Source organism: Pogona vitticeps, chromosome 2 (genome assembly GCF_051106095.1).
Source record: "Pogona vitticeps strain Pit_001003342236 chromosome 2, PviZW2.1, whole genome shotgun sequence".
Lineage (NCBI taxonomy): Eukaryota > Metazoa > Chordata > Lepidosauria > Squamata > Agamidae > Pogona > Pogona vitticeps.
This window is the reverse complement of record NC_135784.1, coordinates 240,954,395-240,979,296: the sequence shown is the minus strand read 5'-3', so window position 1 is coordinate 240,979,296 and position 24,902 is coordinate 240,954,395. Positions and strand designations below refer to the sequence as shown.

The following is a 24,902-nucleotide window of genomic DNA, read 5'->3' as shown; positions in this document are numbered from 1 at the left end:
ATCCAGGGTGTTGGTTTCATCCAGAAAGGCCTGAAGCTGGTCAGCCACTACCCTCTCTACCACTTTACTAAGGAAAGAAACATTGGCAACAGGCCTATAGTTGCTTTTCATCCGCTGCCAAATTTGGTTTCTTCCTAATGGTTTCTTCCTAATGGACACTCATTAAGCCCATTAGGGTTGGGGCTTCGTGTCATCAGTATGCTGATGACACCCAGCTCTACATCTCCTTTTTTCCTACAACAATGAATGCCGTTCTGGAGAGACCCATTAATTATTGCAGTGGCCCATTCGGTTGTTATAGGCCTAGCTGCTTTGATTAGCCAGATTGGGCAAGGGTCAAGTGAGGAGGTGGTGGCACTACAGCGGTCAAGCACCTTGTCCACCATATCCGGTGTCACAGGCTGAAACACATCGGGCAAGGCGGAGCATTGGACATCTCTGCTCAATCCACTACATTCAAAAAAGGAGAGAGCTCCCTGCAGATGGCCTCCACTTTAGATTTTTTTAAATGCCGCAAATTGGTCAGGTGAGATACTGGTAGGAGGCCTATCACTTAGACCAATTCTGGATGTATCACGGACTATATGGAAAAGTTCCGCATGCTGATTTGAAGCTTCGCTTATCTAGACAGTGAAGTGAACTCAGCTAGCAGCCCTCACCTTAGTAAGGTAATGGTTAGTCGTGATCCTGATAGCTTTCCGATAATATTCTGTCGGGTTCCGTCTCCAATTGCACTCAAGCCTTCTTTTGTTCTGCTTCATAGCTCGCAGCTGCTGTTTAAACCAGGGCGCTGGATGAGCTCTGCAACTGAGATTACGTTTAGGAATGATTATGTCAATAGCCCTGGTGGCGGCAGCAAGCCAGCCATCAACCAAGCCTTAACAGGAGCACTAGGCAAGTCAGCCAGAATCCCTCTCATGGAATCCAGGAATCCTATAGGATCCAGTAGCTTTTGAGGGCGGAACATTAAAATAGGTCCTTGCTCCCTGCAGGGAGGGAGAGCCACTGACAGGTTACATTTATTAAGGCGATGATCCGACCATGACAAGGGGACTGAGACAAGGTCAGTCACCATCAGATCACACTCTCTCCACTTGGAGGAGAACACCAGGTCTAAGGTATGGCCACCCACGTGGGTGGGGCCGTTGACATCTTGAGAGATGTCCAAGGAAGCCATGGTCTCCAAGAAAAGAGCCGGACCGGAAACCTCCGCCTCTGTTTTCTATTCCCAACCAGCCAAGATATAATTCCAAGGAATTACCTGCCTTGCTCTTTGCAGATGACATAGCTTTTCTCAAGTGCTGATCTGATTCTCTTACTAAATCTTTTTTAAAAATCTTTAAAAATTTGTTTAATAACAACATACCGAAAGAAAAAAGAGTAAAGCAGATGGAGGATATCAAATCACAAAAGTATTCGATTTCAGTGATTTCACATAAACAGGTATTTAACTAATTCTGAAGGTGAGGCGGTTGCTAGATCAGTTTCACATGCCAAATATTACTCTCACTCTCCATTTGTTCTCATTTTTTCCCCAGATCATCCAAAATGTTGATATGAGGAACTAATCCTTTGTGGTTGATATGAAGGAAAAATCTTTCCAGGATGAATAAAGTAAAAATGGCATCAGAAAAAAGGTAAATGAAGAGTGGGTGGAAGTAGAAATTGGAAGTTTATTCCTTTGACGCTCACTTGTAAAGTGAGCATGAAATGGCAAGTGAATGTCACAGAAGAGAATGTTAGTTTGTCTTTGGTATAAAACATAAAGTGAGAGTGGTGACTGCAGATTGAAATTTGGACCTGACTAATTGATGGATCTGAAAAAACCTGAAGACTGCAATTGTGCTTCTTGATAGATCTACTTCCATGCAAATTTTAGAGATGCACTGCCTCCTTCTTTTAGGTTTAGGGTTTGATGAAGCAGCTTTTCTTTAAATTCCATCATGTATTTTTTTTTGTCTTTTAGTATGAAACCTTCTTGTCCTTTGTTTTAACAGCTGAAGCTGGCAAGGAAACTGATAGTAGTCAGCTGAAATAAATGTCAATGTACTGTTACAATGTAAGTTTCCAGAAAAAAACTTAACATTAGCTTGCTTCCTTGTTGAAGCAGTTTTGGTTCCTTACTACGGTGGAGTTCTCTCATGTTGCTGAGTGTGAAGGAGAAAATACAAAATATGAACTTCCGTTCTAGGAGGAAAGGATAATTCTTATGAATTTATGTACCATGGATTAAATGTCCATCCCATTTAAAAACTGTTTGTGTATATATTACTTTAGAGTGTATGAAAGTAAAATATGTACAGTGGTGCCTCGCAAGACGAAATTAATCCGTTCCACGGTTAATGCCGTCCAGCAAAAATGTCATCTTATGAGGCAAGGTTTCCCATAGGAATGCATTGAAATTTAATTAATGTGTTCCTATGGGGAAAAAAATCCAAAACAACATTTTTAAAAAATAAATCACTTACCTGTAGACTGAGCCCAGCTCCTCACACTGCCTTGGTAGCCTCAAAACAGCAGGAAAAAGAGCACCAAGCAGCTCATAGCCGGCAGGCATTTTGTGCTCCTCTCTGCTCCAGCCCCTCCCCGCCTCACAGCTGATTGGCGCTGGGTCTTAGAAGCTTCCCCAGGCATGCCCAGCAGGTAAACAGGCAGTGGAAATGCACCAGGAAGCCTCTGAAAGCAGCGCTTTGCCGGGGGTTGGCAGGGGCAGGCCTGCCACCTCCCTGCACCCCCCGCGGCAAAGCGCCGCTTTCAGCAAACTTGTTTAAGTACTAGAAAAATGGAAATATAAGATACTGTGGTTTAAATTGGCAAACATATTTCAGAAAGGAATCTGCTGTGGATTGTACAAATAACTAGAGCAAGTGTTTCACAAAGTCTGAAAAAATATACATGTTTTTGCTGAATACATTCGGTTGGATTCAAAGACTGTGCTTGCTCTTTCCAATACATCACCCTTTTAATTCATTTTTAATGTTATGTGCTGTCAAGTTGTATCCATTTTACAGCAATCCTAATAGAGTTTTAAAAGTATAAAAGATATTTAAAGAGTGGTTTTACTGGTGCTTCTCCCCAGTACATGTCCATGATCATGTGGGGATTTGAACCAGGTTTCCTGAGTCCTAGGCTGTAATCCACTGAATCACTCTGTCACTCCTAATTTGATTATGTACAATTAAATGAAGAGCATGAATTTACTTCTGGGAAAAGATCAGTGGTACTTGATTGTTATGCTTGTATTACTGTTGAATGCATACTGGGACTTGCAAATAATCTTAGCTCTCTATTCCTATAGAAAAGGAATATGTCAGAAAGATTTAAAATGCTGTGCATGTTGGAATTTTGTAATGTATAAAACAGTTCTTGGTTTAGTATATTAAAGTAATTTATTTCCTGAATATATAATTGCTGCATCCATTTGTACCAGATTTATTTTACTGAACACAGTAGAACTGTCTAAGATGGTGAATTTCTGGTTGTAGATTTAAAGGAACTGTAGCCTTATGACATGAAATGGTTGCCCTGGTAACTTAACAGGATGCAATTGTGTATGGGAGAGACTCTAGAATTAGATCACTGTATAAAAATGATTAAGATATAGGTTATGTTTAGTTTGCTTCTTGGGCAAAGGTAGTAATAGAGGAAGTAACTCAGTTATGAGACGAGGTAATCGGTTCTGTATCACAGTTAGGATGTTTAGACCCCTTGGAAAATGGCCGGGTCTTGACAGTTCCACTCATCATTGGCAAGTAGGAAGCATTTCCCGGTGAGTTGAAAAACCTGTGGAAGAAGAATAACAGTGAGGGGAAATTTCTTCTCAGTTTGATTTTCCCATTCACTGTTGTAACATTTATTTATACTTTCAAGTGCCCAATTTATTACCACATCACCCTTGAGAGTAACTGCCAGGATCTCCATAACAATTTATTTTAAGTATAGGGCTTGAAAGGAATATCAATTTCTAAACCCTTTTAAGTCATCTTGATGGTCTTAATGCTTAGAGCAATATTTTCCAAAACCATTCCTTCAGAATATTCTTACTTCTTACATAGATAGTTTCACCAAACACATCCAGAATGCTAACACAGAGCATCTGTTAGTGTTCATGAAACATTTTCAGATTAGAGAATAATTTTTTACCTCTGATATTTTTAAAAGTTTCACATATGTTGACATTTGTAGATGAACATTTACAGGTGCAATCTATTGTTAATGTATTGTAGAACTGTGTCATATATCCATAGGCTTTCTTCAAGAATAGGTTCTGCCTCTGTTTCAGAATAATTAGCACACTGAAGAATGCGAATGTCGTTCTCAGAGAAGTGTTTATATAGGTATGATAAGCATGCTTAGATATGTGCGTATGACTTCTTACTGGACTGTAAACAACAAAAATTGTGCGAATTGCACATACTGTTTTGCCACCAAAGTTACATAAACTGTGGTATGTTGCTGTCTTGGAAAGGCGATAATATGTAAGCTTCAGAACCTTGAGAGTCCTTTACTGAGTCTTGACTTCTTGAGTGTGTGCTAACATTCAGGTGGTCTGGACTGCAAGTTGTTTGGCAGTTTCTCTGCAGGAATAATGAGGCTGTTACATTTCTGTTACGATTTGTAGTTTCTGTTTACTTATAGTGTTTATACCCTATACTTTACTTAGTTCCAGGAAACTGACTTAAAATAATTTGTGTTACATGAAAAGCCATGAAAATTCCAGCAGATAAACAAATAGAAAGCAATGTTCAGAGGATTAGAAAGCCATATATCAAGGTAGGCACAAGATGGGTCTCTTCAGTAAACATTCCATGGATAGAGTGTCACTACCAAGTAGACCAGTTTCACTGTATCCACCTGTTACATCCCAGGTGGTATGAACACCTAAGGAAAGTCCTCTGTTGAATAAAATAGTGTACTAGCAGCTATCATTTATGTATCCTTGTCTGAAGTACAAAACCAGCACATTAAACTGAATCTTGAAAACACTACAACTGGCAAAAGCCCAGACTTAATGAGATCCTGATGTCTAGTTCTATTAACGGTCATGTAACTTGTGTCAGATAAATGTAGTTTCAGAACTGTCTTTAATGTTAAATCACATATAATAAATTGGAGTAGTCTAATCTGGAAGACTAGATTTACCAGAACGTGGATTATTCCATTTATTTACTGAAGTATTTCAAACATGTACTATATGGATAGATCTCAAGGTGAGATACAACTAGTAAAATTGCATTGATTGTGATTACTGAGGCCAGGTTAGAGAAAAGAATTGTAGGTACACCAAGCTAACCAGCTAGAAAACACTCTGTACTGCAGAGGTAATAGTTGGCTCCAATGACAGAAATGGATCTGTGAGTGTCCCTGCCAGTAATCCTGTTCATTCAGGGCAGGCAGGGTAGGATGTGCCTTACGACTGAGCTTCATCTAACACATCTGAGGAAGTGGACCTGTCCATGAAAGCTCATATTAAAATATAGCATTTAGTCTTTAAGACAACATTTTCGTCTTCTTTATTTCTCTTTTGTTTTTGCCTGATATGCTTCATTTAACTCATGGCTTTCCATATTTGGTAACCCTGTCCCCTTGATCAGTTAGCTTTCTGCCTCCTAGAAAGAAACACTGAATGGTGACTGGATAAGTAGCTCTTCTTCAGTGGAAGGGGCCGAGCCTGTGACTGGACAGGATCCAGTTCTGCTTGAAAGGAAGGGTAGTCTGTGTGGAATAGGTAATGGACTAGCTAGCTATCTTGCTCCTGCCAGCCATTCAGCTACTGATGGTGTGCTTTGGGTAGACAGTTGGAGGGAAGCTGTTGCAGGAGATAGCTGATAGGAATATCTGGTTAGGTATAACTTTTTTCTCAGAAGAACGGGGAATGATCAGATACTGTTCAGCTAAGATAGGCAAACCTCGGCTGGAGTGCAGGCACTTTCTCCTCTGTACTTGGCACACATGCCCACATTCTTGGCTGAATTTCAAAGTCGTTCCCAGAAAAAGGAAAAATCACATGAGAAGATGTCTCTGATGTCTCCAGATGAGGCCAGTGGGGAGAAAAAGCTGCCATAAAGTTTGCTTACTATTCCTTGCAAACATATTGCTGAAACAGTTGCCACACCCCAATTGAGGGCAGTTATTCTGTTCCTTATACCAGAAAGATTTGCATATCCCAGACAACCCAGATAATGTGGTTGCTGACCTTGAGCCAGATATCCTGGAGAGCGAAGTCAAGTGGGCCTTAGAAAGTATGGCTAACAACAAGGCCAGTGGAGGTGATGGCATTCCATCATCTTAAAAGATGATGCTGTTAAGGTGCTACATTCAATATGCCAGCAAGTTTGGAAAACTCAACAGTGGCCAGAGGACTGGAAAAGATCAGTCTACATCCCAATCCCAAAGAAGGGCAGTGCCAAAGAATGCTCCAACTACCGTACAATTGCACTCATTTCACATGCTAGCAAGGTTATGCTCAAAATCCTCCATGGTAGGCTTCAGCAGTATGTGGACTGAGAACTCCCAGAAGTACAAGCTGGATTCCGAAGGGGCAGAGGAACTAGAGACCACATTGCTAACATGCGCTGGATTATAAAGAAAGCCAAAGAGTTCCAGAAAAACATCTACTTCTGCTTCATTGACTATGCAAAAGCCTTTGACTGTGTGGTCCACAGCAAAATATGGCAAGTCCTTAAAGAAATGGGAGTGCCTCACCACCTTATCTGTCTCCTGAGAAACCTATATGTGGGACAGGAAGCAACAGTTAGAACTGGATATGGAATAACTGATTGGTTCAAAATTGGGAAAGGAGTACGACAAGGCTGTATATTGTCCCCCTGCTTATTCAACTTATATGCAGAATACATCATGCGAAAGGCTGGACTGGAGGAATCCCAAGATGGAATTAAGATTGCTGGAAGAAATATCAACAACCTCCGATATGCAGATGATACCATTCTGATGGCAGAAAGTGAGGAGGAATTAAGTAACCTTGTAATGAGGGTGAAAGAGGAGAGTGCAAAAAAACAGTCTGAAGCTCAACATCAAAAAAAAAACAAAAAACCTAAGATCATGGCCACTGGTCCCATCACCTCCTGGCAAATAGAAGGGGAAGATATGGAGTCAGTGACAGATTTTACTTTCTTGGGCTCCATGATCACTACAGATGGAGAAAGCAGCCACGAAGTTAAAAGACGCCTGCTTCTTGGGAGGAAAGCGATGACAAACCTTGACAGCATCCTAAAAAGCAGAGACATCACCTTGCCAACAAAAGTCCGTATAGTCAAAGCTATGGTTTTCCCTGTAGTGATGTATGGGAGTGAGACCTGGACCATAAAGAAGGCTGACCGCTGAAGAATTGATGCCTTTGAATTGTGGTGCTGGAGGAGGCTCTTGAGAGTCCCCTGGACCGCAAGGAGAACAAACCTATCAGTTCTAAAGGAAATCAACCCTGAGTGCTCACTGGAAGGACAGATCCTGAAGCTGAGGCTCCAGTACTTTGGCCATCTCATGAGAGGAGAAGACTCCCTGGAAAAGACGCTGATGTTGGGAAAGTGTGAAGGCAAGAGGAGAAGGGGCCGACAGAGAGCAAGATGGTTGGACAGTGTCACCGAAGTTACCAGAATAATTTGACACAACTCCGGGAGACAGTGGAAGATAGGAGGGCCTGGCGTGCTCTGGTCCATGGGGTCATGAAGAGTCGGACATGACTAAACGACAACGATTCTGTTCCTTATTCTTACAAGCATTCTTATAAGCAGAGGCAGTGGGTCTCCAGTAAATCAGATGGATGAGAACACACAGATATGATTCATGACCAGATATATATATACTATCGAGTCAGACTACAGTTAGTTCTGTACACTCTGCATTTGACACTTATTCTGAAGTAGGGGTTGAGTTTTTTTCATGAAGAATCAAGGACCAAGAGGAAATATCACTTGCAGAACATGCAGTGCTGGGTAGAGACATCTCTTTCTCCCTCTTTCCGCCTCCACCACTTATCTCTCTTCCTCTCCACCTGTTTATTAAGCATGTGCATGTAGAAAACGTTTTGATTTTATATGTTTTCCATGAAGTGAATGGTAGATTTAAAATGGTTGATTTAAACAAAATCAGATTTCAATTAAAAAATGACACATTTCACCCATCCTAGGCTATGTTGGTGAATACAATAGTGTAGCTACTTGACTCTAAATACTGAACAATACTACTAGCAGTGGAAATGTTTTATAACTGCAGACCAAGAAATGGCAATCCATAATAGCCTTGTTATACATACACTGACAGTGTTTATTAAACTAATGCCATATATACTTTTGTTTTATAACCAATATTTCTTCATCTGTATACAGTAAATTACTTGCTAGGTAGCTGTATTACACGTCGACAAGCAGAATGGATTATAGTCTATGTTCTTAAAAGGCAACAGTAGTTTCTTGTGTTTTTAGAATGATTATGTAAAGAAAACTATTTAAATCTATTATTTCCTTTATTTCTGATATTCAGAGATGACTGTTTACAGAAATACCACCTCAGAAAAATGTTTGAGAAAAAAAAATCCTAAAAGTATATGGAAGAGCATGACTCCCAGAAATGGCTAACTGAGGACTAAGCATATTTAATATGCAGAAAATGCTAACTACTTGGGGTGGAGCTGGGGCAAAAAAAGGAGGTGTTGGCATACAGTGTCCTCAGAAAGGTGATATCCTTTTTTTGGTTTGTGTCTTAAACTACGCTGAAAGACTATATTTAATTCTAAATAGATGTGAATTTTTCAGTTCATTATAGATGTCTAGAGGTACTTGGGTACCTGATAACAACAAAGGTGATTTGTTTCATAATGCACTTTGTCCTAATTGAGTAATATTACAGTTAACTTTAAAGGGACATGGTGGCGCTGCGGGTTAAACCGCAGAAGCCTGTGTGCTGCAAGGTCAGAAGACCTGCAGTCGTAAGATCGAATCCATGCGACGGATTGAGTTCCCGTCGTTTGTCCCAGCTCCTGCCAACCTAGCAGCTGGAAAGTATGCAAATGTGAGTAGATAAATAGATACCACCATGGTGGGAAGGTAACGGCGTTCCGTGTCTGGTCGTGCTGGCCACGTGACCACAGAAACTCTTTGGACAAACACTGGCTCTGTGGCTTGGAAACGGGGATGGGCACCGCTCCCTAGAGTCGGACACGACTTGACTAAATGTCAAGAGGAACCTTTACCTTTACTTTACAGTTAACTTGGACTGTGAATAAATCTGTCACTAATCTGAATCCTCATAGGTTAATTACAACTACTGGCACCAAAACGATATACAGTAGGACCCCCCCCCCCCTCCACAGGATCACTGTTTACTCATTCACTTATCCGCTTCCTGAAAATACTAAATGACTTCCCCCAAGATGTATTTACTATAATTGCCCATTAGAAGGAGCCGGAGACCTTGTATAGTGTTGGATATTTCCACCTTTTTTAATTTTTTTGCATCCAAGGCAGGGCCTTGGAAGTGATCCCCCATGGATACCGTTATCTATGGGGAATCTACTGCAGACGGCCCAGTTCTACCAGTGGCTCCACAGCGACAATCTGCAGCTCACCACTTTTCAACCTTGCAGTGAGGCATGTCCTCCCGCCTCCTGCCAGGAGTGGTGAGCAGATTGCGTGCTGCGGAGTCATTGGTAGAATCGCGCTGTCCGCGTCCACAGCAGATTAGTGAGTTGACCATCCGGCCCCATGGGGCTGGACCCTCATTAACACCACCTGTGCGGGGATATTTGTATATGAATATCCCTATCTCTAATGTACAGTATATCATTGTGAGTTCAATTTGACGTCATCCACCACCACCTCCCTGGATAGGGGTTTGCAAGTATCAAAGGAGTTAAAAGAAAACACTTTTCTTATATTTGTTGAGCCTCCCTATAATTTCTTCCTCTTTGTTTCTGTTGTCCCAGTATAGGCAGAATTTATTTGGAACTCATTTGGAGCAGTCATTTAATATCTAGATCCACCTTAAATGTCCAGCTTAATGATAAATATGTATTTCTCTATATATTTTTTCTGTTTCATTTTTCCCACTACTTACAAGAAAAGAAAGCATAGGAACAGCAGGTGAATGCCTAGTCTGAGTATGCTTCTTCTATACAGGCATCTTGTGGTTAGTAATTAACTTGCTCTGAGTTTTTCACTCTGTACTCTGAAAAATGCCTGTAATATCTAAATATGTTCATTTAATGATTTTGTGTAGTTTAACCAACAGTTCTCGTATCGTGGGCCTCTTGGCGCAGCTTGAGAAGATCAATGCAGAATGCTTGGTGGATGCAGATGCTGCCAGATATGTTACATCAAAAATTCTTCACCTGGCTCAAAGTCAAGGTAAATAAATATACAGTGGTGCCTCGCTTAGCGATCGCTCCATTGAGCGATGAAATCACTTTGAGATGGACTTTTGGCCATCGCTGGAGCGATCCCTTAGCAATGTCCCCTGTGGCTAAAATTCGCTTTGCGATGATCGCAGGGAAGCGATCATGGCAAAGTGAACTTTTTAAAACAGCTGATCAGCGGTTCCAAAATGGCTGCCACAAAAACAAAATGGCCGCTGCTGATTTGCCTCGCTTTAGAGGCACCCAAAATGGCCACCGCTATGGAGGAATTTCGCTTTAAGGTAAGTTTTTAGCCCATAGGAACGTATTAAACGCATTTTAATATGTTCCTATGGGCTTTTTAATATCACTTAGCAATTAAATCACTTAGCGATGTTTTTTCCGGAACGGATTAACATCGCTAAGTGAGGCACCACTGTATATTGAAATCAACCATTAACTCAGGTTGCTTTTTGATTTCTTTTTCAGTTCTTGGATATATTCTGTATGTCCTGCCAATTTCAGGAGTACACTAGCAAAAAGCTGTGTTCAGACTACAGTGGGGTCTTGACTTGAGAACTTAATCCATATTGGAAGGCGGTTCTCAAGTCAAAAAGTCTGTAGGTCAAGTCTCCATTGACCTACAGTGCATTGAAAACCGATTAATCCCTTAACAGGCCGTTTTTGTTCCATTTTGGTTTTTTTCTGGTCTGTAAGTCAATTCTCAGGCTGCAAGTCAAACCTAAATTTTGCGGCCAGAGAAGTCTGTAACTCAAAAAGTCTGTAAGTCAAGCCGTCTGTAAGTCAAGGGTCCACTGTATAAGCTGAGTCAAGTGTACTGTATAGATGGGACTGACCACTTTCCCCTTTTCTTAGAAGGTGTATTATCTTGAGCAAACATAAAAGAAGCACAGTTCAGTTACTAGTAGTCTACAGTTAGTACAGTATAGATAGCCTTTTCATTCAATTATGGAGATTTAAGCTATTGAGTTTAAAGACACTTAGGTCTTAATGTACTTGATACTTTTCTATCTTATCTTTGAGCTCCTGATTTTATGGATTAGAGAAGAGAGACCACAGAACATTTGGAAGCTATGAGCAGTGAGAGGAAGGTAAACTATTCTTATAGGAGTTTTAACCAAGAGCAGGACTGTGGGAAAGTCAGAAAAAGCAGCTCTTGCTGGTAAAGGAAGCAAGTGGGACAAACAACAAAACATTATAGAGTGCTGAAGGTGTTTAATCTCTACATTTCTGAAATTTAAATCTGTTAGTATTGCCATTAGTTAATTGGTGTTGTTTTTGTGTTCTTAGTAATGTGATAGTATTTTCCACACATTTAACTCATCCATGTTTGCAATTAGTTTCCTCATATTTTTATATTTTAAAAATGTACATCTTTAACTTTCAGAAAAAATCAGGAAGGAAATGACTGCCAAAGGTTCAACAGGAATAGAAGTTATTCTCACAACTTTAGAGGTAGTATATGTTGCTTTTTAAATATAGTCTGAATTTATAGTGAATTGGAGGGGCCATTGTGATTTAAATTTCTTGCAGTTTGAAAACTTGATTCCAATAGTAGTTAGTTTATATTCATTGATTTTTTAAAAAGGAATCAGAACTTAATATACAATCTGAAGATGTTTTAAATATATTTTAAATAAACGACAGTTGTGTTTATTTGATTAGTACTGCTGTCGATAAAAACCTAAGGCATGATATAGCCAAAGTTTATTCTTTTAAAATCAAATTGATATCGGAGACAAACAGATATGTACTTTTTATATATAAAATATAGCTGTGTTTACTTTTATATATCTTGATTCCAAAAGAGGATTGTTGCAGTGTAAGTGTTAACCATTATGAACAATTTTTAATTGCAAACTGTAATTTTTACAGCTTTAGGTGCATGCATTTATATATGTTATGGAAGATGCAGTGTAAATATAATTAAATATTTAATATTAAATCATTTCAGAATACTAGAGATCTCCAAACTACACTGAATATATTAAATATCTTAATTGAGCTGGTGGCAGTAGGTAAGTTTTCATATTAAACTGTAATTTTTATTATCCCTCAGAGTCTATAGTTCCTCTCCTCTCATAAATATTTATTTTGATGACCCCACATAATTTAAAATGCAATCTATATTTTCTGACATCAAGAAAATGTAATTTATAATCACCGTATGATAAAAATGTCTGTCTTGGGATTTGTGCTGATCACTAATACTTTATTTCCAGGGAGCAACCGCAGAACAAGTGTTCTTGTTGCTAGAGGAGGTACACAGATTTTATTGCAGTTGCTTGTGAATGTCAGTAAAGAATCCCCACCAAATGAAGACTTAATGGTGCTACTTCATTCTCTTCTTGCAAAAGTAGGTCCAAAAGGTGAGCAGAGCCTAAATAGATTCCCATTATAGCTGCTACCTTATGGTGAGTACTGCTGGATGAAAAGCACACACCATCAACTACTTGAATTATGTTCTACATTATGCGTAGAATAAGAGTGCTGATTTTATACTGATGAATAGGTGGGTGCCAAAAGGTGCAAAGGCAGCAGGGTTTGGGATGTGGTAGAAGGGATTAGGATTTTGTTGGAATTGTAGAGAATGATGCCATTAATTTTGATAACCTAGTGTTATGTAAGCAAATGAAATTTTTTATCTTATGCACAAGCGTTCCTACTTAAATAAATGAATAGCCCTATAATTACCTCCGCAATTGCAAAAGAGCCCTGGGTTCTGTCTTGTTCCACATTTAATTATAACAAGCTCAGAAATAGCCTGGATGATGCTATCCATGCACTGATAGTTTATTTGATTTTATTTCTCTCATATGTAGCTTTTCTCTTGATGAGGAGATTCAAGGCGACTCACAGTGTTAAAACAAGTACAGTAAAATTAAAAACACAGTAAATTATACCGTTAAAAAAAATTAAACTATGATAGTAATAAAAATACATTGAATAGCTAAAAACATTTAAACTTGCAAAATAGACTTATTCAGTAAAGCCCAGCATTCAGGGACTCAATTATGGTTATTTAAAACTTCTAAATGAAGTGCTCCATGTATGAAAATTGTATGTGAAGACTTCCTGAAAACTGAGTTAATACAAAAGGCTGCAACTTGGTTGGAGAATGGAACTGTTTAAATGGCAGTTGCATCTGGCAATTTCTTCACTTATGACTTGTAGTTTGTTTTGCATTGAACGTGGGGAGGATCTATCACTGCTTTTCAGTAGTCTTGAGGCAAGGATCTTTCACACTCCTGATGACAGTGAAGTATACAAATTATGCTTTCAGCAGCAGCAGAAGCAGGCTGTCCAGTGCTAGCTTTTTTGTTCTATAAGGCTCATTTGCCTTCTTTGGGTGAATGTCATGACAGTACAAGAACTACAACAGTACACTGTTTGTAGATTTATTAACACCTGTACTTGTTTCTTTTCTGTCATGCCATTTTCCTGAGAACTTACCCTGATGTTGTACTGCTGATTCTGAAAAGCTGTGATAGTTTAGTGCAGCGGTGCATCTTGTCCAATAAATAGGGATTCCCCCATCTCACTTTCTCTTCAATTCATCTGTCTTCAGATCTGGAACTGGATTCTGTGGTGTAGGTAGGGGAAAGGATAACAAGATCTAATGGGAAAGCAAGTAATAGGTAACTTGCATTCAACTGCTTGACTATGGTGAAGATTGTTAGATTCATTTGATAAACATGCTGGGCAAAATAAAGTGAATCTCGAACCCATTTGATGCAGATTGCTGTTTGAATGACTTTGTTAACACTGCATTGGTCTACAAATTGAAGGCAGAAGTACAGTACTGGTTTTACATTGTGCATGTCTCTTCCTGGAGTTGAGATTTTGTTACTAAAAAGTTATCATGGGACTGCTGAGCTCCACACAGAAGATTTTCAGTACCAGACTATATGGCTAAACTCATTCAGTGCACTGGTTAGGAGGGAACTTTTCCTATACTGTATCACAAGGGGAGCACAGCAGCTACGGACTGTGGAAGGCGGTTGGCTGTTGTTTCCTCTCAAACTGTCCCCACTTCAAATAGCCTGCATAATCTTCATGACAAGCACCCAGAATTGAAAATAGTGCTGCTGAATGCCAAATCAGTGAATGGAAAAGCGACATCTATCCTGGATGAAAGTGCTAACTTGGCCCAAAGTATAAGGATCTGGCTAGCTGGAATTGGGGGGAGTGGCTTAAACTCTCTCAGGTCTGTCTTCCTGGATTCTCAGTTCCACAACAGGAAATATCTGGGACTGTGAAGGCAGAGTTGCAGCGATCTGTTATAATTCCATCCCTGTCAACCTGGTGACGCGTACCATTGCATTTTGGATTTGAGTTTGTATAACTGAAGGTGACTTCCTGGGATAGAATAGGGTTTGGCATACTACTCATACTGTAACATAACAGTCTCCTTTCCTGAATTACCCAAGACGCTGGAGTCCCTGTAGCTTTAGTTCTGGGGGACTTTTCCATCCTTGATAAGATCACTTCATCAGGAGTAGCTCAGGACTTCATAATGATGATAGCTCTGTCTCAAGTGATACCTGTCATGTTGCAAGATACACTCTGAATACACTTTGAATACACAAAACTCTCTCTTTCTCTCTCTCTTTCTTTCTTTCTTTCTTTTTTAGCTACCACATGGAGCAATGGTGAAAAAAAATATTTTTGAGGCACCCTGTAGGGAGCCCAATGGGCAGGGACACCATCAGTCACCTAATCTCTTGCAGCTCCCATGGAGCTTAGCTGCGGGCTCCTATTTCCTGTTTCTTCATAGGAACTTAATGGCTCCTGACAGAGGCTTCATTCCTCATGTTTGAGAAACTGAAAACTTCCTCTGATAACTTTGATTTTGTTGGCAGCAGTTCCCAGAATTCTAGTTAGGGGATTTCTTGGCAAATTCTGGGGTCTGAAGTATGAATAATACAAAAATTCCATGTCTATTTTCAATGAATTATTTAGATCTAAATTTCAGTTGGCATATGTACTAATGTTTCTGTCTCCTTTGAATTTCCAGATAAAAAAATTGGAGTAAAAGCCAGAATTAGTGGTGCTTTAAATATTACTCTAAATATAGTGAAACAGAACTTGCAGAATCAAAGGCTAATACTACCTTGTCTCCAGGTGCTACGAGTATATTCAACTAACTGTAAGTACCATGATATTTTTCCCTTAACATGTTTCTACTTATGGACGTGTTTAATATACAGGATAAAAGTACAGTCTTGCTGTATTAATATTAGCAGTGAAAACTAATATATTTGGATACATTAAAAATATGCACACTGTCTATGTGTTCAGGAACATAACAAGTACAGCACACAACTTGCCTGTAGTTATAGGTGCAGAGGCTCTATCCCTGTCTCTTGTTCCAGTACCTGACTCATATACTTTTAGAAGTTCATTTCATATGCATCCTGTATGGTGTGACACCCTTGAGTTAGGTATTGTATCATTGGATGGCCAGACAATAGTATGGTGATCTTTCTACATTTGTTGGTGGAAGAAGGATGTTGTGAGCTTTATTCACAATTATATGTTGCATTATTCACAGCTTAATACTAATCTTGATTCTCATGGTTAACAATCTCAAGTTAGTATTAGCCATCATTGACCTAATGCTGAAGCAGTGTTTAATATTAGGTAAAGAGGAGGGGAGTTGATATCAGGAGAGGGAATGCAAATTTTGTAGCTTGTTTCCACGTTCTTAACAGAGATTACAAAAATATTAGCATTACCTCACCAATACCCTTAAAAGTTAAATGCTCTTGATTAGTGCCTGTATAACAAACAGTTCCTTTTGTATACAAGTAGCTTGCACTTAAGCCTTCTGTGTGTCTGTCATAAGGTTTCTGATGTAAGAGGAAGATATCTAACATACTGAAAGACTCCTCTCATCCGGGATATCAGTTCTTTAAACTATTACCATCAGGAAGGAGATTCAGGGTATTGAAAGCAAGGACAAGCAGATTCAAGAACAGTTTTTACCCAAGTGCAGTATTGAGTTTAAATGCGGGGCCATAGGTTTTTGGTGGAATTTTAATTGCTGAGAGAAAACGGGGTATCTACTGTATATTTGGATGGTGAAAGTTGTGTATATTTTAACTTTTTTTTGTAGTGTTGTCCAGTTTTACCTTGGGGAAGAGCACCTCATTTCGTTGCACCCACTTGTGAGCGCAATGACAAATAAATTTCTTATGTCTTATGTCTTATGTCTTAATATTTTAACTGTACAGTTATGTTGTAAGGGTAAGAGTAACTAGTGAACAAATGCAATCAAATAGATTGTTTCATTAATAGGCCTGCAATATAATAGCAACATAATATTTAAACAGCCTTTTTTGTCCAATTCAGGCCAGATCTGGCCCATGTGCCAGAGGTTTCCCATTGCTGTTGAATACACATTTAGTCCCCTGAGACTTCACTATGCAGTTTCCGTACAGTGATTGACCAAGATCAGTGTTTTGATTTTGGTATTTTTATCATGCTTCAATGAAATACAAATGGATAAGATGGTGTGTTGGTTTGATTTATGATATTTTAAATGCAGATATTCACATTGTTATCGGCACTTCAGTGTAAATATATGGTCTTTTATTTTCAGCTGTAAATGCTGTCTCTTTGGGTAAGAATGGAGTTGTGGAATTGATATTTAAGATAATTGGTCCGTTTAGCAAGAAGAATACAGGCCTTATGAAGTGAGTAGAATATTGAATATATTTTAAAGTATGCATATTTTCAGTATTGTGGCCATTATTTGTTTTAAACATAGTCCATATGGCATTTAAAGTAAGGAATGCTTATAATTTCTAAGGATAAATTAACATCATTTTATTAAATGACCTGATACTGAGAAAGATGTATTCAGTTTCTTATGGTTTTCATGAAATATTACAGAAATAAAAACCGAAGAGTCATGGCATCTTAAACACTGATGTATTAATTTCAACATGGTTTAGGTATCTGGCTGCAGATTGGGAGTTTGATTCCCCACTGTGCCTCCTTGACATGGGCTGGCCTTGATGATCCATAGGGTCCTTTCCAGCTCTGCAGTTCAATGATGATGATGATGATGTTAGAATCCACTTCCTTAGACTAGGCCAGCAATGCCACGGCGTGCTACGGCTGGCATGCAAAACCCTCTCTGTGGGCATGTGAGCCATAAGTTGCCAGATCGCTACTCCCCCCCGGCAGCCAAACCTGAGAAGGCGGCTGCAGCTGCAGTGCTGGCACCCTGACAGGTGGCAGGCCAGGATCTGGAGCAGCTGGTGCTGGTGGCAGATCCGGAGTGGGGTCTCAAGGCACCTCTATCCTCAGGATTCCCCCTTCAGCCGCCACTTTTGTGCCTGCTGCCTGCTGGGGTCCCTCCAGTTTGGGCACTTGGGCCCAGAAGGTTTGCCGTCACTGGATTAGACTTTCAAGAGCATGCAGTTATTCTATTAGTTTTGCAAGTCACAACTAAAGCAGCTAGGTTATTTTCTTTGTACCAAATAAAATATAAAAAATAAATAAATAATTAAGAAGAGAAATGCGTATGATAATAGTTTTTAAAGGATTACTTCTTTCTTGGATACACAAGTAACATAGAAATTGAGTACTTGAGCTGAAGGTTCACTATTTTTATAAAATGTGAATAACTTCCCTTAAAAGACTTTGCAACAAGGATGTTTGTAGCCATAGGAAATAGCCTTTCAAAATACACCAGTACTGTATCTGGATTTTGCATATACATTCTGCTGTACAGGGAACAGATTCTGTGGGCTACAGAACAAAAATGCTTTGAATGAATATTATTACTAACTTTTCAAAGGATTATCATATTGTTATAATTTAGGATTGCAGTGTTATGCTTAACTACTAGCAGGAATGTCACCTAAATTCCTTGTCTTTTTCAATCAATTTTTTTATATTCACAGGGTCGCTTTAGATACTCTTGCTGCATTGCTAAAATCAAGTAAGTATATAGTGCCATATTTTATTAAAATTATTTTAGAACCTCCAGAATTTGATAAATTATGCTGCTTGACAATTGCAGAGTGAAAACTGAAAATTAACATTGTGAATTATATTATACAATGTTCATTTTCAGTTTGAAAATGAATAAATCCTTTTATGTATTGCCTTTTATAATGGTGAGAATGGTGGGTGGTTTTAACAGGGAAATAGAACTAAAATGCAGAAACAGCATTGATCTTTTATCCACACTCTGGAATAATAACTGTTGCTCCTCAGTATTCACCATGGGCAAGATCCTGTTGCAGAGTTATACTGGCCACTATCATAACTCTGCAGCAGAATTTTGAACCATGTTCATTCTTTAGGTTGTTGTTGTTATTTTTATTTCAGATAACAATTTCTATCTAAACTTTTTCCAATGTAGCTAAATGTATATTGTTGTTGCACCTTCCTAGTTAACACATGCAATAACCCCTATGATGTAGGCTAGGAAGAAAGGGTATTTAACCTCTCCCAGAGCCACTCGGGTAATTGAATTCTGAGTACAGATTTGTATATGAACCTCCATGGTCAATTCTTGTGTCATACTATTTATGCAGATACTTTGTCTTGGCTTGTCAGTTTCTGGCATCTTTAACAGCCAATCCTTGTGCTGGTTTTTAAATGTTTTTCCTTCAAATGTAGTAAGAAAACAAGACAGTGGTGGTTTATCAGAGAGCCAGGATAAGTGTGGAATTGTTTTCATCCTAGCAGAAGCAAAATTGGTTATTAGAATTTTTCCTGCTTGACACTTTTTAGTTGTTCCAGAGTTTGTTGATGACTCTTATGTCTTCCCTCCCCCAAGAAACAAATGCAAGGAGAGCTGTAGACAGAGGCTATATCCAAATGCTCTTAACAATTTATGTTGATTGGCACCGTCATGATAGCCGGCATAGACACATGTTGATCCGCAAGGGAATATTGCAGTGTATTAAAAGTATTACAAACATCAAGTTGGGACGGAAAGCATTCCTTGATGTCAATGGGATGAAAATTCTATATAACACATCACAAGTAAGTTTTTATGAGTATAGATAAGTATATTGTACTATTAAGATGTCAGTAGAAACATACTTAATGGCTAAAATCTTTAAAAATGTGCAATTACTACTCTTCATTTTGTTTTGCAGGGAAATACATTAATTACATTCACTAATCCTCTATTTACTCACAGCATTTTTGCTGTACTACTCAGCCAAAAAGGTGCTCAGAAGAGCTTACAAATGATAAAAACTAGAAAGCCCCCCCCCACAAGGTTACACAACACAAAAGGAAGGAGGGAATAAGCAAGGTTAAGCACCAGATCTTACAGTTAAATTCTTAGTCCCACTGATTTATGTAATCACCTAAGAGAGATCTGGACCGCCCATTGTACAGCTGGTTCTACCTGGTTAAATTATCATTTGTGCAGATAGGTGCATGCTATGTTTGCGATGGCCAGCTGAAGGAAACAAAAGCTTGATAGCCCTTATGGACAGTTGTTGACAGTATGACCGTGACCTTTGAAATTACATACATCTTACATAATGTACATGATTTTCAGAAATATTCAGAGTGAACTATAAATAATTTTCCCCCTAGACCAGGGGTCTGCAAACTATGAGGACACATCCGGCCCACCTTGCCATTTTATCCAGCCCGTACCATTGAGCCTGTGCACACGGGTGGGTGGGGGATGGGCAGGTGGGGGGCAGACAGGCAGGCAGGGGGCATGTGGGCGCACATGTTCCTTTTCCTTCGGCCCTCAAAGATGTTGAAAATATCCAGTTTGGCGCTCACAGTCAGATGTTTGGAGATTCCTGCCCTAGACTGTGCCCCCTCTGAACTTCAGAGATGTACTACATCCCCCCTTTTTTTCTTCTCCAAATGACCAACAACAGCCTCCATGATAGTCATGTCTGGTTTTGAACAGCATCCCCACCAGTGCTTGCAACAAGTAGGAAGGAATGGCCTCAAATGACCCCATTACACATACATTTGGTAGCCAAAACTTTGAGAGCCTTCTTTGTTGCTGCTCCCAGACTTGGAACTTCCTCACACAGGAGTCCAGGTTGGCCCCATTCTTGCTGTCCTTCCACAAGCAGCTGAAGATCTTTCTCTTAGACAAGCTTTCCCTTAACGGCTGGCTACCTTAGTGGGGTTTTTTAATGCATGGTTGTGCCTAACTGCTTTTAATGCATTTTTGGTGTTGCTTTTGTTTACTATCTTTAGGTAGTACACTGGTTCTTAACCTTGGGTTACACAGGAGTTTTGGACTGCAACTCCCAGAAACCTTCACCACCAACTGTGCGGGCTGGGGTTTCTGGGAGTTGCAGTTCAAAAACATCTGAGTAACAAAGGTTAAGAACCACTGGTGTAGTTGATGTTTGACTCTTTTTTTTTATATTTGTGTACTTAAAGTTTTTAGCTTTAAAGATTTTCTTTTAATGATGTAAGCCACCTTGCGTCCTTCTAAAGAAAAAAGTTGGGGTAAATATATTTTAAATAAATAAAATAAGTGGGTGTCAGGGTGGAGCTGGGGGTGATGCAGGATATCCCCCTTGCTAGTTTACATTATCTGTTACAAGGTTTATTAAAAGAACAAGTACAAGTTTCTTTTAACCACGTCTATTAATGGGCTGTGGTAAACGGGTAAAATGTTATGCACCTTTGCTTAAAGTGTGGCTAAGGCTAGGATCAGAATTAGGGTCAAAACTGAAAGAGAGGACCTTTCAACAGTTTCTGTAGTGCACTGTCTCTTTTTCCTGGGACTGAACAGTATTTCACATACACAACAGGAAGCTAAAATGCTAAAATCAGTATCAGGAAGCATCTTTGGATTTGCCATTTACTTGCCTGGCTTCTGTGCCCATTTTCTGAATTTTGGGAGCACTTTTTACATGAATGTGTGTATATTCTTAATTATACAGTGGTGCCCCGCAAGATGATGATAATGTGTTCCATTGAAATCGCTGTTTAGCGAAATTATCGTCTTGCGAAAAGTGTTTCCCCATTGGAATGCATTGAAACCCGTTTAATCCATTCCAATGGGGGAAATAGTCATCGCCCAGTGAAGTTCGCCCATATGGAAGCCATTTTAAATTGCTGTCTTGCGAAAGAAAACACCCTAGAGAAGCCATTTTGCAGAGCCGCCGATCAGCTGTTGAATCGCCCTCTTGCTAAGTATCGGTCCCAAACACCCTAGGGAAGCCATTTGCAGAGCTGCCGATCAGCTGTTAAATCGACCTCTTACTAAGCATCGGTCCCGAAAAAAAATGTCTGGGGAAGCACAGACCAAAACGTCCAGCGAAATTCCCCCATAGGAATCACTGTTTTGCAAAGTGCAATGGCAGTCACAAAACCTTGTCATTATGCGGATTCGTCATTATGCGAGGTCGTTGTCTTGCGAGATACTACTGAATGTACTCTCTCTAGCTATGTGGAAGCAGTTAGTGTTCATCTATAGCCAAGAGTAGTGTTCATCTATAGCCAACAGTATGTAACAAGAGAGTGCCCAGCTGGAGTAATGCAGAACTTCTTGAAATTATATTTGATTTGAATTACATTAAATTTGGGTGCTTAGAAATTTGATGTTTAGTCATATGCTTTCAAACACTGACTGTTCATTTCTAGGATTACATTTTGTTTACTTTCTTAGATTCCAGGACATATTGGAACTAAAAGCAATAAATACCCAGAATGGTAACCCAGTTTATTTTTAGGTCTTCAGAGGTCCTGTTTAGTCATTGTTTTACCCCAGCCACAAATCTTATCTACTAATATGGTGGCAAGATCAGTGGGTAAGCTGGAAGTTGAGTCATGGCGACTGGACTTCTTTCTTATTAGGCTGAAATGTTTCGCTACTCATCCAAGCAGCTTCTTCAGTCTCATTCAGCTCAGCTTGGATGAGTAACAAAACATTTCAACCTAACAAGAAAGAAATCCAGTTGCCACGACTCAAATTCCAGATAGCCTCACCTGGATGAATGAGAATCTTCACAGATACCAGTAGATAAGCCACAACATGAGATTGTTTGACCTCAATCTAATGTTTATAGTGAGGAATTAAATCTCTCGAGAACTGCAGTCAGGAAGTAGTTCTGCTCTCCAGCTAGGAGGACCAGTGGCCGTATTGTAATTTATATTGGGAGCCTATTCTCATCAATAGCGTTTATGAATGTGTGAAGAAGTTTGCTACCTCCCTTAGGCGGTCCCTCATTTTCGGCAGGAAATAATAACGGCTTAGTCTTGATAACTTTAGAACTTTAAACTTTATTATCTCCAACATCCACCAGCACTTCGCTTAAAGGCAACGTCGGTTCCAACTGTGGCAACAGGACATTATTAACATTAATAAATTTTTTGGTGTAGTCCCATGGGCTTAGTGGTGTAGCACCCCTTGTCACTCCTTGGGCTCCGATCACGGGGGCTGGGACACTCCTCATCGCACAGATCATCCCACAACATGAGTGCCTCACCCTCCCCCTCTCGTCCGGTCTTTCAGGAAAGGGTGCTGTCAAATTCTCTTGCTCCTGACGCAACTCAGCCTCTTGCGGAGCCACGATGACAGTCCATTCATGGGCTACCATACGTTTTGGCTTCTCTTCCTCAGCTGTGTGATTAGGGAGTAGTCCGCCAACTTTCAAATTTGGGAAATCCCTCAAAAGCCCTTGTTGTTGGACCCTCTCAAACGCCTTATGTCTTTCCTCCTTCCTCTTCCTCTCATATTCCTCCACCACTGTGCTAAACCACACCACCCCCTCTTCACTTTTACACTCCTCCCACACCGACACCTCTTGCTCCTCCCACTCTTCTTCAGCTAGACATATCTCCAACTTTCCTGCCTTTTCCTCAACTGTCAAAAACCCTTCTTTTCCATCACCACTCTCAACCACATCCTGATGTTTCCCTTCTTTTCCTTTTGCCTCCATTTTGTCTTTCGCGGACGGCTCACTCTTTTTCTCTGCACCTTCACATAATGTTTTTTTTAATTGTTAATCATGTATTGCTACAGTATTCATGTTTCTTCAGATATGCACCAATCTGGTGGGCTCCCAGAACAAAATTAATCTATTCAGGAGCTCAAAATAGACTTAATCTGAATGACTGAAGAAGGAGAGTGTGCTAACCCCTTTCCCCCTCCATCATCACTCTCTGTGCATGAACAGCAACTCTATTTTATGTGCAGAGGCTTTCAGTGCAATTGAGCATTAACTTCTCTCTCTCTCTCTCTCTCTCTCACACACACACACACACTCACACTCACACACACACACACACACACACACACTCTGCTAGGTTTTCCACTGCAGAAACTGTGCATGAATTTTTCCACTCTAAAATATGGCAGCAATTTTTGTTGATATATTCAAGCAGCCTTCTAGAAGAAGATGCCTATATTGGGACAATATTTCAGCTTGTCTGCTACTATAAATAAATGTGTCAAATGGACCTTTATCAGATTATATAAGTCCTTAAAAGTTCAGACCTACTAACTACCACAGTAAAGGCATAGTTCATAAATAGTAAAATATTTAAGGTGCAGTACTGTATTTGATCATGATTTATTTGTTGTAATAGGAGTGCCTTGCAGTAAGAACTCTTGATCCACTTGTCAACACTTCCAGTCTGATAATGAGAAAATGCTATCCTAAAAATCGTCTTCCGCTACCAACCATTAAAAGTGTTTTCCATTTTCAACTACCCATTATCCCTGTTAATGGACCAGTGTATCAGCTGTATAGTTTACCTCCTGAAGGTATGATTAATTTTGAAATGTAGTAGTCTTGCCTGTAGCTGTTGTCATATGAGAGTACTGAAGGAAAGTGTATAGATATAGAAGGCTAAAATTGTCCACGCCTTTTTTATTTGTAATCCTAAAATATTGAAATGTTACACATTTCAATACATATTCTCATTTAAGGCTATCTTCCATTTTGTAAAGGGAGGAATAGCAAATATTATGTTTCATGAGAACATAGATAATTGAAATATTTGCCTTTGGAAAAGAAGAGATTAAAATTTGAGTCTCCAGTTTTACTTTTGATCTGTTAAGTGAAAGAGTTCACACTATAATGTAGTGAGATGAAAACAAATTTCACATTAATTTAGCTTGTTCCAGTGGTCTGTGTGCAATGGTTGTGCTAGTAGAAGCAGGCTTGCACAAGCAATGTTTGTTTTTCTTTCCTCCATGGTAGTTCCATGTACTCTCCAGAAGCTGTCTCTGGAGGCTGGGAGTGTTCTGAACTGTGGGAGGTATTTTGACCAAGACAGCAATGAAAGGAGGGAATCACTGAAAATCAAGCAGAAAGCTAAGAAACCTGACTTCTATTTGTGTAATAATACAACCTAATCCATTCATTACCTTTTGAAGTCCTTTGAAAACCCTTCATGAAGTTGACTGATGTAACAAACAATCTATGCTACTGACTCTAAATTTAGAAGGAGAACAATAAATAAATAGTCCACAGTAGCATTGTGGAAACTGCATGTGTGGCTCATCCCTTCTTGCCAGTATCTATTAGAATGGCTTGAGATATTTGGCAGTTGATAGTTTTCG

General features: G+C 39.5%; 1 protein-coding gene across 15 annotated transcripts in view; it reads left to right on the top strand.

Annotated features, from left to right (window-relative positions):
• Positions 1 to 24,902, top strand: part of AGTPBP1 (ATP/GTP binding carboxypeptidase 1) — a 73,344-nt gene that overhangs the window by 14,018 nt on the left and 34,424 nt on the right. For 5 of the 15 annotated variants that reach the window (XR_012084355.2, XM_072992295.2, XM_072992297.2 and 2 more), the window contains exons 2-12: positions 1,539 to 1,637; positions 10,234 to 10,361; positions 11,757 to 11,824; positions 12,324 to 12,387; positions 12,592 to 12,738; positions 15,387 to 15,518; positions 16,974 to 17,067; positions 18,286 to 18,323; positions 19,170 to 19,378; positions 23,924 to 24,101; positions 24,541 to 24,678. Coding sequence is in view for 14 of the 15 variants with exons in the window: in XM_072992295.2 (XP_072848396.1) it covers positions 1,606 to 1,637; positions 10,234 to 10,361; positions 11,757 to 11,824; positions 12,324 to 12,387; positions 12,592 to 12,738; positions 15,387 to 15,518; positions 16,974 to 17,067; positions 18,286 to 18,323; positions 19,170 to 19,378; positions 23,924 to 24,101; positions 24,541 to 24,678 (1,228 nt within the window). In the remaining variant the exon portion in view is untranslated. Of the gene's footprint in view, positions 1 to 1,538; positions 1,638 to 8,569; positions 8,693 to 10,233; positions 10,362 to 11,046; positions 11,461 to 11,756; positions 11,825 to 12,323; positions 12,388 to 12,591; positions 12,739 to 15,386; positions 15,519 to 16,973; positions 17,068 to 18,285; positions 18,324 to 19,169; positions 19,379 to 23,923; positions 24,102 to 24,540; positions 24,679 to 24,902 lie in introns of those variants that run through there. The other 10 variants (XM_078386154.1, XM_078386151.1, XM_020805846.3 and 7 more) reach the window with 6 other exon arrangements.